The 18,667-nt window shown below is 41.0% G+C and overlaps 1 protein-coding gene across 3 annotated transcripts in view; it reads left to right on the top strand.

Annotated features, from left to right (window-relative positions):
• Positions 1–18,667, top strand: part of SCAPER (S-phase cyclin A associated protein in the ER) — a 324,408-nt gene that overhangs the window by 244,386 nt on the left and 61,355 nt on the right. For all 3 annotated transcript variants that reach the window (XM_084782519.1, XM_084782517.1, XM_084782518.1), the window contains exon 25: positions 2,713–2,836. In XM_084782519.1, coding sequence (XP_084638645.1) covers positions 2,713–2,836 — 124 coding nt within the window. The remainder of the gene's footprint in view (positions 1–2,712; positions 2,837–18,667) is intronic.

Genomic DNA, 18,667 nt, shown 5'->3' with positions numbered 1-18,667 from the left:
GGTCTTCTTGTGGAGTTCCTGTCCCCTCCAGGTCCTTCTATCTTTTCCCCCACTTTTCCACAAGACTCCCTACACTTCACCCAGTGTTTGGCTATGAGGCTCAACGTCTGTTTTGATCTGCTGCAGTGTGGAGCCTCTCAGAGGACAGCTGTGCTAGGCTCCTGTCTGCATGCATAGCAGAATATCGTTAATAGTGTCAGGTGTTGGCTCTCTCCCATGGGGTGCAACTCAAGTTGAGCCAGGCATTGGTTGGATATTCCCTCAATCTCTGTTCTATCTTTATCCCTGCACATCTTGTAGGCAGGGTAAGTTTTGAGTTGAAGTTTTTGTGGGTGGGTTGGTGCTCCCTTCCCTCCACTAGGAGTCCTGTCTAGTTAGAGGGTGTCCTCTTCAGTCTCTGTGACCCTGTCTCCTAAGAGTCTCAGCTAGAGTCACCCCCATATCCTCCCAGAAGCCTACCCTGTTGCAGGTCTCCAGGTTGTCACAGAGATGCCCCTACCCATGGTTTCTCTTCTCTCTGCATGCCTTCTGTCCTACCTCCTCACCCTGGTTTCTAGTCTCATTTCTCTCTGCACTCCCTCTCCTACCTTGTTCCCTCTTTTCAGCCACTTCTGTTGTCTATTTTATTTCCCCTTCTGAGTGAGGTTTAAGCATCCTCCCTTGGTTTATCCTTGTTACTTAGCTTTTTGGGGCTCTGAATTGTATCATATTTATCCTGTTCTATATGACTAAAATCTGCTTATAACTGGATACGTACCATGTGTGTCTTTCTGGGTCTAGCTTACCTCACTCAGGATGATCTTTTCTATTTCCATCCATTTGCCTGAAAATTTAATGATTTCTTTGTTTTTAATAGGTGAGTAGTATTCTATTGGGTAAATGTACCACAGTTTCTTTATCCATTCTTCTGTTGAAGGACATCTAGGCTGTTTCCAGAGTCTGGCTATTACAGATAAAGCTGCTATGAACATAGTTGAGCAGATGTCCCTGTTGTATGGTGGAGTATCTTTCAGGTAGATGCCCAGGAGTGGTATAGCTAGCTGGGTCTTGCTGTAGCACTAGTCCCAATTTTCTGAGAAAGTGCCAGATTGATTTCCAAAGCAGTTGTACAAGTTTGCACTCCTACCAGCAATGGAGGAGTGTTCTCCTTTCTCCATATCGTCACCAGCATGTGCTGTTACTTGAGTTTTTGGTCTTAGCCATTCAGATAGGTGTAAGATGAAACCTCAGTCATTTTGATTTGCATTTCCCTCATGACTGAGGACATTGAGCATTTCTTTGAGTGCTTCTCAGCCATTTGATATTCCTCTGCTTAGAATTCTCTATTTACCTCTGTGCCCTATTTTTTAATTGGGTTATTTGGTGTGTAGGTGTTTAATTTCTTGAGTTCTTTATACATTTTTGGACATTAGCCCTTTGTCAGATGTCCTCACCTTCTTTTTCCCAGTAAAGCATCAGCTTTATGACACTTATCTGGCATACTTACTTCGCACAATGTATAGCATATCTCAGGGACCTTCATATATGATGGATGCATGCATGTATGAGTGAATGAATGAATGAATGAATATTCACATGGTATTTCTGAGACCTAAGACCTGTGGTTCTCGTCTCTGGCTACAGAATTTTTTTAAGTCCCAAGTTTCTATTTACTGGGCATACAGTGGAGCTTGGCAGTTTGCACTTCTTTAGTTCCTAGGTAGTGCTGATGCTAATTGACAGGTCACAATTCAACAAATGTCCTAGAGCAGAGGTTTTCAACCTGTGGGTTGCAACCCCATTGGGGGTCGAAGGACCCTTTACTGGGGTCACCTAAGACCATCCTGCGTATAGGATATTTAGACTACAATTCATAACAGTAGCAAAATTTCATTGATGTATCAGTGAAAATAATTCTATGATTGGGGGTCACTACAACATGAGGAGCTGTATTAAAGGGTTGCAGCGTTAGGAAGGCTAAGAAATGTTGTCCTAGAAGATTGGTTGTAAAGGACTAAGCAGGAAATTCAGTCAGACAAGCCACAATAAATAAACACTGATCACACCGGCAGTTTAGGCTCAGGCTTCAAAACATGCAGGGGAGTCCTATATCCATTGAGTATTGCTTTAAAAGTTTCTTTGGACAATTAATATCATAGTTTTTATGAAAATTCCCTAGAGAAAAACCTTTTTTGACTAGTTTTTCTTTTAGAATGTTTGGTTTCTGACCAGTTTGGACCCTCTAGGAAAGAAGTCTTCATCTGCCCAGGACAGGTCCATGTCCATAGGCCTTCAAGCACAGTAGGTCTCCATTCCCAGAAACTTGTAGGCCTTAGCGCATGGAAAGAGTCTCCAGTTTCTCATGCTGTGTCCTGAGCAGCTGATCCGGCCAGCGGCAACTTGGCAGTCTTTTTTTCTGGGTGCTAATTTAAATGACCAATGTTCCTCATTGATATCTGATCTTAAATGGAGAAGTTATCTGAAAAGCTGGGAAATTGTTTGCATTGTCTGCCCTGTAACTAATAGACATTAATAAACGCTGTTAGGTACTAATGAGCACTGCACAGGAATGAAAATAACCTCCTTTTGTGTCTAGTGATGAATGGGTTGGCTTGGTTTTTTAGAGCAGCTCTCATCTCATGCCTGCTCCTTCTGTCCCACTGACCTGATGTATTTTACATGGTTGGGAGAAGAGTTGCTCAGGTTTACAGATGGTGTTTTCCTTCCTATTAGGTCTCTCTGCAATGCAATCAATGTTTACAGCCTCACCTGCAATAACTGTTCAGAAAACTGCACTGATGTTCTGTTTAGTAACAAGATTACCTTCTTAATGGATCTCCTGATACACCAACTGACGGTATGTAATATTAGTTGCCTTGAGTAAGAAGCTGTTAAGGGTTGAGAAATACTCCTGTGGCCAAACCTAAGAATTCAGCCTATTTACTGTCCAGCTTGAAAAGGAGGTGAAGGACGTGAAGATGGTTACAAATGTACACTAGGAACCAACAGTGACAACTCTGAGTAATTTGATCATTTTGTGTCAGTCTCTAATATTTAATGAATAATAGGTATGTAACGCTTGTGAAGAACACAAATTTACATGTTAAATTTGGCTCTGGAATCCAGTGGACCCAATGCCAAAGCTCCACAACAGGAATGGGGGTCAGAAAGAGAAAACTGGAAGAGCCTCAGAGCCTCTCACCAGCATCTGTCACGGGGCCTGGTTTTTAAAGAGCTTTTCTGTGGCCATTTACATTTAAAAGAAAATTTAGGAAATGCCATTGTCAAAAAAGGGCAAACTTACTTATGATTTGAACAAGCAGCCAGTTGTCGTCTTACACTTTACCTCCATTCACAGATGTTGAACAAGGTGCACGCAGTGTAATATCTAAAGCTTTAGGTCTGTCAACTGCAGTCTTGGAGCCCTAGGACCAGAAGTTTCCTGATGAGGTTTCTGAGCCCCTGAGGTATTGGCACTGCAGGTTTACAACACAGGAGTTTTCCGAGCCAGCTTGCATTTACTCCCCATGGGTCTAATTGCTCTCCTTAAATGCCACACCTTTGCCCCTTTTCTTCCCTCCTTTCGTCTGCATTCTGTAGCCTTAATTTATGCATAAGAACATCTTCTTCATGAATTCTCAAAGCTATTTTCCCAACCCTATGTTTAAGAATACTTTTTATTCTTAAACACCAGACATAACACCTCATAGGCCTGGCTGTATTGAATTGTAGTTATTTACTTTTCTGTTTTCCATGAAGACAACAAGTAGCTTATTACTACGTCCAATATACTAACAGAGAATAGTAGATTTGGAAGATCATTGAATGAATGTATGAGTAAATAAATTAATCCCTTCTGGTTAAATGATCACAGCTAAAACTCATAGCCTTACATGCAGACACACCAGCAAGAATTAGAAAGCAGTATGGACCAGCAAGCAGAGATGCAGACTAGCTCTGCCACAGATGATAACACCAGCTGTTTACAGTGACTGCCGTGTGTGTAAATCCAAGGATAAGTTGTATATGCTTTTATTTACAAAAATAAGTTTCTAAAATATCAGTAAGATAATTTAAATCACCAGGGCTGGAGAGACAGCTTAGAGGTTAAAGAGCATTGGCTGCTCTTCAAAATTCCCAGCAACCACATGGTGGCTCACAACCATATATAATAAGATCTGGTGCCCTCTTCTGGCTTGCAGGCAAGATGCAGGCAGAATGCTGTATACGTAATAAATAAATAATTTAAAAAGAAATAAATCTTAGCCGGGCGTGGTGGCACATGCCTTTAATCTCAGCACTTGGGAGGCAGAGGCAGGCGGATCGCTGTGAGTTCGAGGCCAGTCTGGACTACAAAGTGAGTCCAGGGCAATCAAGGCTACACAGAGAAACCCTGTCTCGAAAAACCAAAAAATAAAAAATAAATAAAATAAAATAAAATAAATCTTCAAAAATATGCAAAAAGACTTAATGTCTTTTATTTCAGGCATTTTTATGTATATTGTATGTATGTAATATGTATATCAATTCCCAAAATACTCTTTAAAAATCATTGTTACCTGTTTAACAAATAAACTTGAGTTCATGAGAATCTGACTTTAAGAATACAAAGATCAAAATCACAGAATTGAGAGTCAAATCTCAGTCTGTAAAAATCTAAATTCATGGATCACCTATACAATAGAACTGATAGGGTTTTTTTTTTTTAACATTATCAGTGTTATGAATGACAGGAATTAAGTGATAACTGCCACTGTATGGGTAGCTAAGGAGATACAGTCATTAAATATAATATGAGACTGAATCAAAGACAGAGACAGAGAGATTGATTAATGAGGAAGCTGAAAGATTTAAATAAGTTTTGTAAAACAGTTCTTTTTATTGACATAATCCTACCTTCTTCCTTTCAGTAGTTGTACTGTGATTTTATTGATGGTGGGGACACTGGGTTAGCTGAGTCTACTATTTTTATAATGGATTTGTTGATCTAAAATTGTCTTAAAATAAGAATGAGGAAAAATATTAAATCCCAGTGTTTTCCCTCAGTTGCACACTATAATTGTTTGGAAGAATTTATCCTGTTGATATAGAAAAAGGAGCCGGGTGTGGTGGCGCACGCCTTTAATCCCAGCACTCAGGGGGCAGAGGCAGGCTGTGAGTTTGAGGTCAGCCTGCTCTACAAAGTGAGTCCAGGACAGGCAAGCCTAACACAGAGCTACTCTGTCTTGAAAAACAAAAAACAAAAAACAAAAACAAAAACAAAAAAAAAAAAGAAGAAGAAAGAAAGAAAAGAAAAGAAATAGGAAAAGGAAACATTGCTTTAAATAGAATAGGGAATTGAATAGAATGGCGTTTGAAAGAAGGAACAAAATATCTTTTTTAAGTAATATATTTTATTAATTTATTATATTACATCTCAATGGTTATCCCATCCCTTGTATCCTCCCATTCCTCCCTCACTCCCATTTTCCCCTTACTCCCCTCCCCTATGACTGTGACTGAGGGGGACCTCCTCCCCTGTATATGCTCATAGGGTATCAAGTCTCTTCTTGGTAGCCTGCTATCCTTCCTCTGAGTGCCACCAGGCCTCCCCATCCAGGGGACGTGGTCAAATATGGGACACCAGAGTTCGTGTGAAATTCAGTCCCCACTCTCCACTCAGCTGTGGAGAATGCCCTGTCCATTGGCTAGATCTGGGTAGGGGTTTGAAGTTTACTGCACGTATTGTCCTTGGCTGGTGCCATAGTTTGAGCAGGACCCCTAGGCCCAGATCTGCCCATCATAATGTTCTACTTGCAGGTTTCTAGGACCCTCTGGATCCTTCTATTTCCCCATTCTCCCTTGCTTCTCTCACCTAGAGTCCCAATAGAAAGTCTTCCCCTCTGTCCCAGTTTCCTAGTAAGTGAAGACTTTCATGGGACATGCCCCTTGGGCTAGTGTCCAGATACAAGTGAGGATATAGTATTTGAGTCTTTCTGCTTCTGGGTTCACTCACTCATTATGGTCATTTCTAGTTCAATCCATTTGTCCACAAATTTTGGGAATTCTTTGTTTTTAATAGCTGAGTAGTATTCCATAGTGTAAATGTACCACAGTTTCTTTATCCATTCTTCTACTGAGGGACACTTAGGCTGTTTCCAGGTTCTGGCTATTATGAATAAGGCTGCTATGAACATGGTTGCACAAATGTTCTTGCTGTGTGCTGGAGCATCTTCTGGGTATATTCCAAGGAGTGGAATAGCTGGGTCTTGAGGAAGCCCTATCCCCAGTTTCCTGAGATAGCGCCAGATAGATTTCCAAAGTGGCTGTACTAGTTTGCATTCCCACCAGCAATGAAGGAGTGGAACAAAATGTCTTACAGTAAAAAATTCTAGCATGTTTTTAAGGGAAAAAAACTTTATTAATAGAAATAATATGAGACAGTGAAACAAGACTATGATCCCAACCTTTTAGGAAATCTTTGCATTAGGGAATAAGATAGGTGATGGCTTAGCCTGGACAGGGTGTCAGCATAGTCAGGTTCCTGTGCAGATCTCTTCTGTGTAGCAAAAGCTTCACATGGCACAGGAGAGCAGGCTAGCTACTTAGCTGCCTCCTAGGAGGGCACTGATCCCATTCCTGCAGGTTCTGCCTGAGTAAACTAATTAATTATCCCTCAATTCACCTGCGTAGATCAGCTTTGCAGAGTAAAATTCATTTGAATTGGGGAGATGACAGTCTCTGATTCATAGTATAGAAATGGAGAAATGACATTCTTTGCAGAGAGCTGTGGAACTGTGGAGGAAGACATTTAGTAGCTCTACCAGGTGCATCACAAAGGACACTTGAGCTGGCTCTCAGCTCCTCATAATAGCTATCATTTATTCAGTGCCAGCTATCAGCCAGGATCTTACATAGCTTATTTCCCTCTTGTTTGAAAGCCCTTATTTCCTTTGAATATTCTATTGCTTGTGATCACTTTTAATTTTACAATTATAGATTTTTATCACATCGTGTGTTTATTCTGCTCTTAATTTTCCTCACTTTGGATCCAGGGACATCTGTTTTATCAAACACATTTTAGCCCTCCTTCTTTATTCTGATTATTTCTGTTTCTTTTAGGCTGTATTATTATAGCTGTCAGTTGTCCAGTGCTGTGACCGGTTTTGTAGCAGTGAGGGGAGAAAGGTGTTTCCTAGTTGAGGATGAATGTTGGTGGTGACTTTTATGTTTCTGGTAGTCATCTGAGAATTTGAGTGCCTCATTAAAGAAGCTGCTTTTATCAGCAGAGACTGTCACAGAGAATCTGAACTGGTCGAAATACAGACAATATGTGATGGTGGAGTGCCCAGACACATGCAGGACATTCGTAATATAACCTCTACACCTAAACCTGACGTAGCAGAAAGAGTGTAAGAGCCAGTGAGCTGGATGCCTGCTGCAAGACATGACAGGGCTGTAGCATCCATGAAAATATCAAGGAAGATCAGACAGAGCCAGACTTAGAAGTGTAGAATATAGTAAGTGCACTGAATTTTTCACTGTAGTGATTCCACAACATATTCCACAGCTCCCTCAAGCAAAGGAAGAGCTCCAAATTTGAGTCAGGGGCTTAACTACACATTCCTTAAGAGAACGTATAATAAAAGACAAAAGATATGTGAAAAGGTGATCTAACTCACCCATCCTCAAGGATTAGTGACTCACTATTACTTCACGCTATTAAGATGGCCACATTTGTGGCGGGGGGTGGGGGGAGGGTGGGAGTGGTGGTGTTGGTTTTTTGTTTGTTTGTTTATTGAGACAGGATTTCTCTATGTTAACCTTGGCTGTTCTGAACTCTCTTTGTAGACCAGGCTGGCCTCAAACTCACAGCAATCCACCTGCCTCTGCCTCTCAAGTGCTGGGATTACAGGCATGCACCACTAGGCCCAGCTCACGTTGTTGTTGTTGTTGTTGTTGTTGTTGTTGTTGTTGTTGTTTTAATCAGAAAATAACAGTTACCAATAAGGATATGGCTAAACTGGAAGCCTTCTGCATGACTACTGGGAGTGCACGGTGATACAGCCACTGTGGAAAACAGTATGAATGTCTCTAATAAAATGTTTCATATGGAACTGCCATATGATCATTGCTTTTGATCATTTATTCAAAATAATTAAAATTGGGATCTTGAACAAATATGTATATTACCATGTTCAAAGAAGTAGGAATAACACACATGCCCATTAATAGATAGTAGGGTTTTTGTTTTAAGTGATATATACAAAGAAAGCATGAATGAATCTTGACATTATGGCTAATTCCAAATGAATTAATACTTATGTCCAAATACTTGATAAGTGGCAGAGGATTTATTTAGGCTTACATTTTGAAGGGATGCAGTTTATCATAGTAGGGAAGAAAGCATGGGAGCAGAAAGCAAAGAATAGACAGGAAGTGTAAAGGCCCATCCTAAATATTCTGTAACTATCCATAACAGTTCTGCCTGCTGACGACCACGTGTTCAAACACAACTGCCTATGCAGAATATTTCACACTCAAATAACAAAACAAACAGTTAAAATAGAAATACTGTAGGATTTCAGAATTAAGTATCAAAAATAATAAAACTCTTAATGAAACAATGAGTTATGTCTAAATAAAACATCAGTCATGAGTGAGGAAAAATTCTAGATATGTTCACAACCATGTGTATATAACCAACAATACTTAAGTGTTACTTAAAGATTTCTAAGAGGATTAGTTTATGTTTTATGCCATTAAACAAAAGACTGATGGTGCCACTCAGTACTGTAAACCATTGACTGACAGGCATTTGATGTTGGACAGGAACTGAGAGGCTCAGCAGTATGATGAGCAGTTGATGTTGAGAAGGAGGTCACAGAGCTACACACATGCAAAATCATGGCCTGGACCCTTATCTCCTAGTGTTGTCCAAGACTTCTCCTGTAAACTGAGTTGTGTCCTTACTTTATTAGGTATACAAATAAAACAGCAAAATTTTTGTGACTTTGATTTTATATGCTTAATATTGTAACTCGAATAAGATATAGTAAAGAATCATTTAATTAAAAGACTTATAAGTCCTTGATGCTTCACTGTGTTTTTAAATGGATTAAATATTTATTAGCAGTCTTATTTCTGATTCATAGTGACCTTTTTTTGAAATATTCAGGAAAATATGCTGATAAATTATATGCATGTATTTTCCAGAGCTAAGGAGGTTGTTAATTGAAAAGTGTTGTACAAAGCTTAAATAATTGATATGATACTGTTGAACCAAAGTTGTTGGGCTTTTCAGGTGACAGGAAAGCCCTGGGTTCAAACAAAGAAAACATAAGTGCAGTCTTAGAATAGGGGATTGTTTTTCATTTAACCATGTGCAGACCCTTCCAGGTGCCTGTTTGATTTTCATTATAGCAGCAAGGCCTGGAACTCTCTGGTTGCCAAATTGTTTTCTTTATCCTGAGCAACCAGAACAAGGGCTCCATAGTTAATTACGTGGGTGCAGAAATCTCAGCAATGGAGAGAACTGTACTCTTCCTGATGCCAATTGCATCTTGTTTCCTTTTTTCTTCACCATGCGGTACTTGCTTAGATTATCTCATATTCCTGCCTCTTCCTTCATCAAAATATAAGCTCAGTTTATGTTCACCAAGCTATGTGACTTATTGAAAGAGAATTACAGAACTAGAGAGAAAGCCTTCACAGCTTCTGGTCTGGTTCAGTTCATTTGTTGTAGAAAGACAGCAATGATGTCAAAAGATAGATGGGAGATGCATGAAGTAATATGCTCAACAGAGTTCCATAGCCTGTTATGAGTATCATTGGGATGCAAAGTCATCTTTAACATGCTAAAGGAAAATAGTATCATCCTTGATTTATATATCTGCAAAGATATGCTTAAGAAATAAATGCAAGAGTGATAAGATTGTGCCATAGGTAAAGGTTCTTGGTGCCAGACCTGACAACCTGAACACAATCCCTGGAATCCATATGGGGAAGGACGAGGACTGACTCTTACACGTTGTCCCCTGACCTCCACATGTGTACTGTGGTGTGTGCGACCACCCTGCTCCCCACCACATACATGCATACACACACAAATGATGGTGGTAAGTTTTAAAAATAAATGTAAAAATGAAATTTTATGACTTTCTGCCTGGTATTCATGTGTACTTAATACTTTCATATTGAAAATGAATACATCACAAGATTAGTTGCTGGCACACTTGTTCTAGGCTTGTGTTGTAGCTCACTGGTAGTGAAACCCCAGGTTCAATCACCAACAGCACGCACAGGCACGCACGCACGAGTGCACGGGCACGCGCACACACACACACAACTAGACAAGAAAGTTCTTTAAGAAAGACTGGAGATCAGAACAAATGGAACATCTGCAGTACCTAAATTTTTAAAAACATAATTAATGGCAAAAATGTCAACATAGGGTTATATAACGTTTGTCATTTTTGCTGCATATAATCCCACATACTATAAAGATTTAGGAAGAATCTACATTTCTGCATTTTATTTTTATGTATATAAGTGGTTTTTGTCTGCATGCATATCACTGTGGCACATGCATACAGTGCCTGCATAGACCAAAAGAGGATATTGACTGCCCTGGCACTGAAGTTACAGTTGTCAGTCACTATGTGGGTGATGCAAATTCTATGGGTATAATGATACCTATAGAGAAAACACAAGCAAATTAGCTTAGAACTCAATAGATAAACTAAAATTGACCTCTAAAAGATATGCAAAAATTCAACAGAAGGGAAAAGAAGAACTAGAGAATAAAACAGGAGAAAAACAAAACATTAATGAAACAGTGCCCGTAACACTAACCAGTGGTCCTAAAGTAACAATAATTATATAAATGAATGTTTACCCTTGGTATGAGACAAAAACTGTTAAAACAGATAAAAAGAAGGAACCAGCTATTATCTACATAAGATATGTTTAAAATATACAGAAATATAATTTATATAAATATAAGCCAGGTATGGTGCCACACACCTTTAAACTGCAGCACTCCGGAGGCAGAAGCAGGTCGATGTCTATGAGTTTGAGGCCAACCATCAGCCAATCTGATCAAAGCAGTTCTTCAATTGAGGTTTCCTCTCATTAGATGATTCTAGGTTGTGTCAAGTTGACAGTAAAAACTAACCAGAACACAGAGTCAGAAAGTAGGCAATCCCAATAGTCAGGTGGGAAATAGGCCATGATGGGTTGCCTTGTGGTAGGATGTTGCTGGTCTGGCTCTTGGGAGACTACTACAACTCAGAGTAGCCATCAGCAGTGCTGGGATAGTTCAGTTGCCCTGTAGCTAACATAGCTAGGGATAGATGGCTTGGGAGCCATCCAAGAGGAAAAACTGGGAGAAGAAACCTGAAGTAAAAACAGAGAACCTAGGAAGGTAAACAGTTATGCAAAAGCTCAATGTATACATGTTCAGGACATAAAGAGGTGAGGGAAAGTAGAGGACTAACACAAAAGGAAGACCAGGAAAATAAAGCAGTGAGGACGGGGCTGGGAAAGTGTGGAGTGGAGAAGAGAGTAAAGCAAGCGGCGTCTGGTGTGGAGGGTGTGTGGAAATGAGAAGATGGGCACAGGCAGCCCTGCTCAGGCCTTCCCCAGAACCCTGCAGTAACGCAGGCTCGGCCTGCCCTCCTGAAGCTTGCAGCTCAGCATCATGGTGTGCATGTGGGCAGAGAGCAGTCGACCTTGTTTTTCTAGTAAATGAGAGATAAATACTAAGAGTAGACGTTACAGTGGCCACGCACACAGCTGAGTTCTGTGTCTCTGCCCTTCCTGTTCCCCTTGGGGTTTTATAGATGTGAGAATGGGTGAAAGCACTCTGTTTAGAGAGAAAATCAGCAACTTTGGGTCTCATTAACACCTCTGACTGCAGCAATTGAAAGTCTTGCAATAGCTCTAGCACTCCTGTTCCTTGAATGACAACTTCCTTTCTCTTAAACTTTGGCAGTAGAGTTTAACAGATTGTGTATTTAAAATTTTTAAATGAAACATGCTTTAAGTTTGATTCTTAAAAATGTGCACCAGCCTAGCTATATCCTAGCAATCCCGTTTCTAGCTATTTATCCAAGAAAAACAAAAATATTTCTTCACAAGCACTTGAGAACGATCTTAGCAGTCTTATCCACAAATACATAACTATGCTAAACAACATGCATATCTATCAACAGGTAAGTTTATAAGCAGATTAGGATTTGTCTGTGCACTTAGTAATAAAAAGGAATGTAGTAATGATATATACAAACACATAAGTGAATTACTCCGAATTCATGAAAACATTGGGTTTAGAAACCCAGATTCAAAAGCCCACCTACTGGAGAACTATTACAGCCTAAATCTAGAACAGTTTCGTTGCCCTGTAAATTCTCCCTTTGAATTCAGTGTCACCTTTTCTCCCCAGCCTTTGGCAGTCGTCAATACGTTCTGTGTCTTACTGATACACATTTTTCAGAAGTCAAGAAATGAGAACCTCACAGAGTGCCCTCTTTTCCAGGATTCATCAGTAGATGCTAAGTTAGATGTTAGTAAAGATCTGGCCTTGGCAGCAAACCCAGCCTCTGTCTTGTGAAGACAACCTAGGAAGAAGCGACATGCGGTGCCTGTGCACTAATGTGAATTCCTACCCTAACCAGTAATAACAAAGGCATCTTCACTACTACAAGGAATGCCAATAAAGGTCAATGAAATACCTGGGCTTCCATCCCCATCTGACAGTAATGACATGGCACTTTTTGCCACACCCCCAGCATAGTGTCACAAAGATACTTTGTAAAATACAAGATTTAAAGAGGACCAAGATTCTTATAACATAATACCCAAAATTTCGAAAGTACAATGAAAATAAAATCATTCAGCATGCCAAGAACTAGGGAAATCTCAACCAAGAAAGATAGTTGATAAAGGCTTCATTTTTCACAAAAAAGTCTTAAAGCAGCCGCCATTAAAATACTAAATCATGCAACTTATTAATATGTATAAACAAATGAAAATGGTTTTAGCAAAGAATTTTAAAAATGAAGAATAATTAAAAAGAAACACTACAACTAAAAATCACAGAGAACAAAAATTATTCAAGTTAATAATAAAATGTAATGAATGAAAATATGAATTTGAAAATAGAACAGCCAGAGCATGAGCGATGGCTCAGTGGTTAAGAGCACTAGCTGCAAACCAGGCATGGTGGCGCACTCCTGCAATCCCAGCACTTTAGCCTGGTCTAAAGAGCAAATGCAGGACAACCAGGGTGACACAGGGAAATGCTGTCGAGGGGCGGGGGGCGCAAACACTGGCTGCTCTTCCCGAGGACCTATGTTCAGTTCCCAGCACCCATATGACATCTCACACCTGTCTGAAACTCCACTTTGAGGGAATCCAACATCCTCTCACACATACATATACAAAGACAAAACACCAGTACATGTAGAATAAAGATAAATTATTTGTTAAAATTTTTTCCTTTAATCCAGCACTTGGGAGACAGAGGCAGGCGGATCACTGTGAGTTCAAGGCCAGCCTGGTCTACAAAGGGAGTCCAGGACAGACAGATAGATAGATAGATAGATAGATAGATAGATAGATACATACATACATACATACATACATACATACATACATACATATGTAGGCCAGGTGTGGTGGCACAAGCCCTTAATCCCAGCACTCAGTGAGGCAGAGGCAGGCAGATCACTGTAAGTTTGAGGACAGCCTGGTCTACAAAGCAAGTCCAGTACAGTCAAGGCTATACAGAGAAACCTTATCTTGAAAAACATAAGATAGAAAGAGAGATAGACAGAAAGAAAGAAAGATAGAAAGGAAAGACCACACTGTACATTTTGTGTCTTTTCCTATTTTATAATTACTATAAAATAAAGAATAAAAGGTCCACTGGGTGGTGGTGGCACACGTCTTTAATCTCAGAACTTGGGAGGCAGAGGCAGGCGGCTCTCTATGAGTTTGAGGCCAGCTGAGTCTACAGAACGAGTTCCAGGACAGTCAGAGCAGTTACACAGAGAAACCCTCTCTCTCAAAAGAAAGAAAGAAAGAAAGAAAGAAAGAAAGAAAGAAAGAAAGAAGAGATAAATTCATGCAGGCTAAGCCAGCTAGAACTGATCTATCTTCTTGCTTCTTGCCTTGCTGTTCTTCATTGTTTTAGGAGCTATCTTGACTTGATTGGATATGCTAGCCTATAAAGGCCAGCATTCCATATGGCATACACAAACGTCTTCCTCATTGTGCCTTGTTTCCCTTCTGACATTTCTGCCATATCAAGTGAAGTGTATTGTTGTGTAGTTTTTACTATGACATCAGCCTTTTGCCATTTACTAGGCTGTTGTAGGTAGACCTTTAGATGTCAGATAGAAATTAAATTACTTGAAAATACTTGATTCTTAAGTGGATCATGAGAGAAAAAATGCTTCCTGAGAAGTTCCTCATACCCTTTGAAAAGTAATATAATTAACATTGTGAATTCAGGCACTCCGTCTGGGATCACCAGCCCAGGCTGTGAGCATTCCCTAGATGATCACCAGTCTGACGCCACAGGACCTAGGCTAGGAGCAAGCTTGAAACAACCACCATTCTGGCTCTGAGCAGGACTGGGCAGGAAGTCCTGAGATGACCCCTGCACAATGTCATACTGCATAGGCAGGCTATATCAGCACTCCTGAGATGACCCCAAACACGAAGAGACCTCGAGTGCCACTAAGAGAAGCAAGAAAGCCAAGCACAGTGGCGCATGCCTGTAATCCCAGCACCCTGAAAAGCAGAGGCAGGTGGATCTCTGTGAGTCAAGGCCAGCCTGGTCTACAAAGTGAGTCCAGGACAGCCAGGACTACACAGAGAAACCCTGACTTGAAAAACCAGAAGAAGAGGAGGAGGGGGAGGAGAAGGAAGGAAGAAGGAAGTAGTAGCAGAAAGATGTGTGTACAATGAAGAGAGGCAGAACTGGAGATTCAAGGGTAGTGAGAAGCAGCCTGCTGTGGTAGCTGGTGATACCACCTAAGATCATGGTGAGATCCTGGCCTGTGCTGACACCAAGGGCCATGCTTGGGTCCTTGTCCCTGTAGCATCAAGGATCCCTTGTCTGGACTGCCTCCCCTTTGGTCATGAGAGCAGGAGAGCTTTCCCTGCCCCTCACCAGCTGCAGCACTTGGGAGAGCTGGCCCCAGGGGCATGAGCATGGGACAGCTAGCCCTGCCCCTTGTCTGACATGCAATGATGTGGATGAGGGAGTGATGCTTTCAGCCCTTGCCACCTACAGCAGGCAGGAGAGCTGGCCTCAGACCATCAGAGCAGGAAAGCTGTCCCTGCCCCTCGCCTGGGCAGCGCAGTAGAGCTGGCCCTGGTTGTGGGGGTTGCAGGTAAGCTGTCCCAAGGGTGTGAGCATGGGAAAACTGGCCCTGCTTCTTGTCTGCTATGTAGTACCGTGGGTGAGGAGGGAGAGATGCCTTCCCCTTCACCATTTGCAGTGGGTGGAAGAGCTGGCCCCAGGGTCATAAAGCTGTCCCTATCCCTCATCTATTGTAACACTTGGGAAAGCAGCCCCTGCACCTCACCTGGGCAGCACAGTAGAGCTGACCTTAGTGGCAGGGGGGCGGTTGAGTCACCCCCAAGGGCATAAGTGTGGGAGAGCTGACCCTGCAACTTGTCTGCTGCACAGTGTCAAGTGCAGTGCCGTCGACAAGGGAGAACTACCCTTTTTACCCCCTCATTCCTCACCCCCTCACCAGTGGGAGAACCAGCCTCGTGGGCACGAAAGCTGGAGAGCTGGCTCTGCCCCTTGCTGCCTGCAGCATTAGATAAGCTAGCCAGGGCAGGACTGGATAACTTGTTTCCGTGCAGAGGGTGCAGGAGAACTGCCGGGCTGACCAGCTCAGATACCTCAGGCCCAGATCCAGGGCTCTGAGTTGGCCCAGCCCAACATCTACCCCATCCGTGAGCTGCTGGAGCACGTGAAGGCGCTGATCCTCCAGATCCAAAACTACAGGATCTCCAAGACACGGGCAGCCACAGAACATAGGAGAGGAATCCTAGTGAGGACCTTGTATTAATAGTGCAGCAGAAGCCAGGGGCCTGGAGCCAGACCAGTGACTCAGTGCAGTGAACAGCCATAAGCAAAGAAGTGTGGGTGAAAAGGTGTACCGTGGAGCACACTGTGACACACCACAGCTTCCATAACCAGACTGGTTTTCTTTTGAGGGAGAAGGTTACAAGAGTGGAGGGCAGGTATGAGGGAATGGGGAGATGAGTGGAATTGGGATGCATGATGTGAAATTCGCAAAGAACCAGCAAAAAAGTTAAAAAAAAAAAAAAAAAAGATACTGAATTCAAAACTACCTGGCTTCCAACTCCATGGTTAGCTAACTTCTAAGTCTTAACAAATCACTTCATTTTCTAAAACACTTAAAATGACAATAGGTAATACTCCTAATTGGATTATTGATTCTTGAAAGACTTTTATTAAGCACCAGTAATCTACAAGAAAGTGTATTCTAGGTACTAAGTGGTAAATCAAATGTATTTGTCCTAATCTTCATAGGACTTATATTTTCAAAGTAAGAAAAACGGTTGTGCAATGGAACACAAATGCTACATGCTACAGAGAAGAAATATAAGATCCTATGAGCGTATAACCAGTCTGAGCTAGTCAGAGTATCAAAAAGGCTTCTCGGAATAAATGCTGTTCGGCCAAACCCCAAAGGACGAGTATTAGTGGGACAAAAGTGCAGAGGTTGAAGCTGGTCTGAGCTATGGGAACAGCTCCTGAGAAAGAAGAATGGTCTTGAGTTCAGTGCATCAAAGAAGAGTATTGAGGCTCAATACTCACGAGCAAGATGTGAAGAGGGAATCAATTGAGACAAGTAGGATATATGGGAAATATATGCTGGACTTCGTAGACTAAGTGAAGGATTTTGGGCTTTAATGCTAGATATAGTAAGATGTTACTGAAAATATTGTGACCCATAAGTAAGTATCACGTACTTACACAGAAGTGGATTAGAAGGTTCAGAAGACCCATTAGAAGATTATTCCAGTAGTCCCAGAGAAAGGGAAATGGTCACTTTGCCTATGAGGATGGGAGACATGTGCAAAAGGAGGAGTAAAAAAAAAATCTAGCTTCCAACAATTATTTTTAATGAAAATTCAGCACTACTAACTCAAATTCTTAGTTTTAGTCACAGGTAAATTTGTGTAAGAAGGTATGTATTGGAAATTACTCCTGCTTACTATGATAGTAACAGTTGATGTTAATTAGGAACCACTCATAATTTTAAATAATGGTGTCCGTCTTGACTTACTAAATAAATGATACTTTTAAAAGAAGGATTTTAAGATAAGTACTTGATAAGTATTTTTGTTTTTGTTGTTTTTCCAAACAGGGTCTCTCTGTGTAGCCTTGACTGTCCTAGACTCACTTTGTAGACCAGACTGGCCTTGAACTCACAGAGATCTATCTACCTGCCTGTCTCCCAAGTGCTGGGATTATGGCATGCACCACCCCACCCAGCCTTCTTAGGGTTTTTAATTGGATATGTAGGATGAGAGGGATGGAGCTCAGGTTTTTGGATTTTGCACCTAGAAGGATAGTAGTGCTATTTTTAAAGAGCTGCAAGCAATTATAGCAGAGAGAAATGAGTCTCCAGTTGGTTATCCAGTACCAAGTGGTCAGCCCTAAACACATACATATGAACAACACTAAGCAGACTCAACAGGTTGTATTTACATGTTTTTCATTTATGTAATGATAATTAAAGAAAATTATATATGAATTTGAGAGATGAGGTGAGACGAAATGGAGAAAGGGGGCATGCAGAAATTATATTTTAATTAAAATGAAATAAATTAGTTAAATAAACTAAAATGTAAACAACACAAGAGAACCTGGTTGTTGCTGAGAGAGCCTGCTGAGAGAGTTAAGAATTATGGTTCTGTTTACAGGATCTTCAGTGAATGAGCAGAAGAAATATTATTTGCTATAAAATACTAAATAATTGGTATGGGAATTTTCCATTTACATGCTAGGATGCCAGGTGTTTCACAGTCATAGATATTCACCGTGTGTGGTGGCACACAAATACTCTTTTACATTGCCTGCCATATCTAATTAGCCCCGGTGGCTCCTGCCATTAGTTGCAAATGCCATAAGTTGCATATCTAAAATAATAAATGTTTTGGCCAAATATACTTCAGTGTGGTTTTGGTATCTGTATGGATTCAGAACCTTTGGATTAATCCTTGTATTCATAGGAATCCAGTTATGAGAGACAGAGAAGCAGGCATAGCAAATGTGTGTGCAGCTGAAATAGATAAACAACCTTAGCAGTGGAAACCAAGCTACACAACAGTCACAGTAGACTGGTATTTATGTTGAAACAGCCAGCACTTTTTTAAAAAAGATTTATTTATTTATTCATATACAGTGTTCTGCCTGCATGTACACCAGAAGAGGGAACCAGATCTCATGATAGATGGTTATGAGCCACCATGTGGTTGCTAGGAATTGAACTTAGGACCTCTGGAAGAGCAGACGGTGCTCTTAACCACTGAGCCATCACTCCAGCCCCCAAACACTTTTTTTTTTTTTGGTTTTTTGTTTGTTTGTTTGTTTTGTTTTTTGAGACAGAGTTTCTCTGTCTGGCCTTGGCTGTCCTGGACTCACAGTGTA

This window comes from Acomys minous, assembly GCF_964271855.1.
Source record: "Acomys minous genome assembly, chromosome: 5".
NCBI lineage: Eukaryota > Metazoa > Chordata > Mammalia > Rodentia > Muridae > Acomys > Acomys minous.
This window is presented reverse-complemented; position numbering and strand designations above follow the sequence as displayed.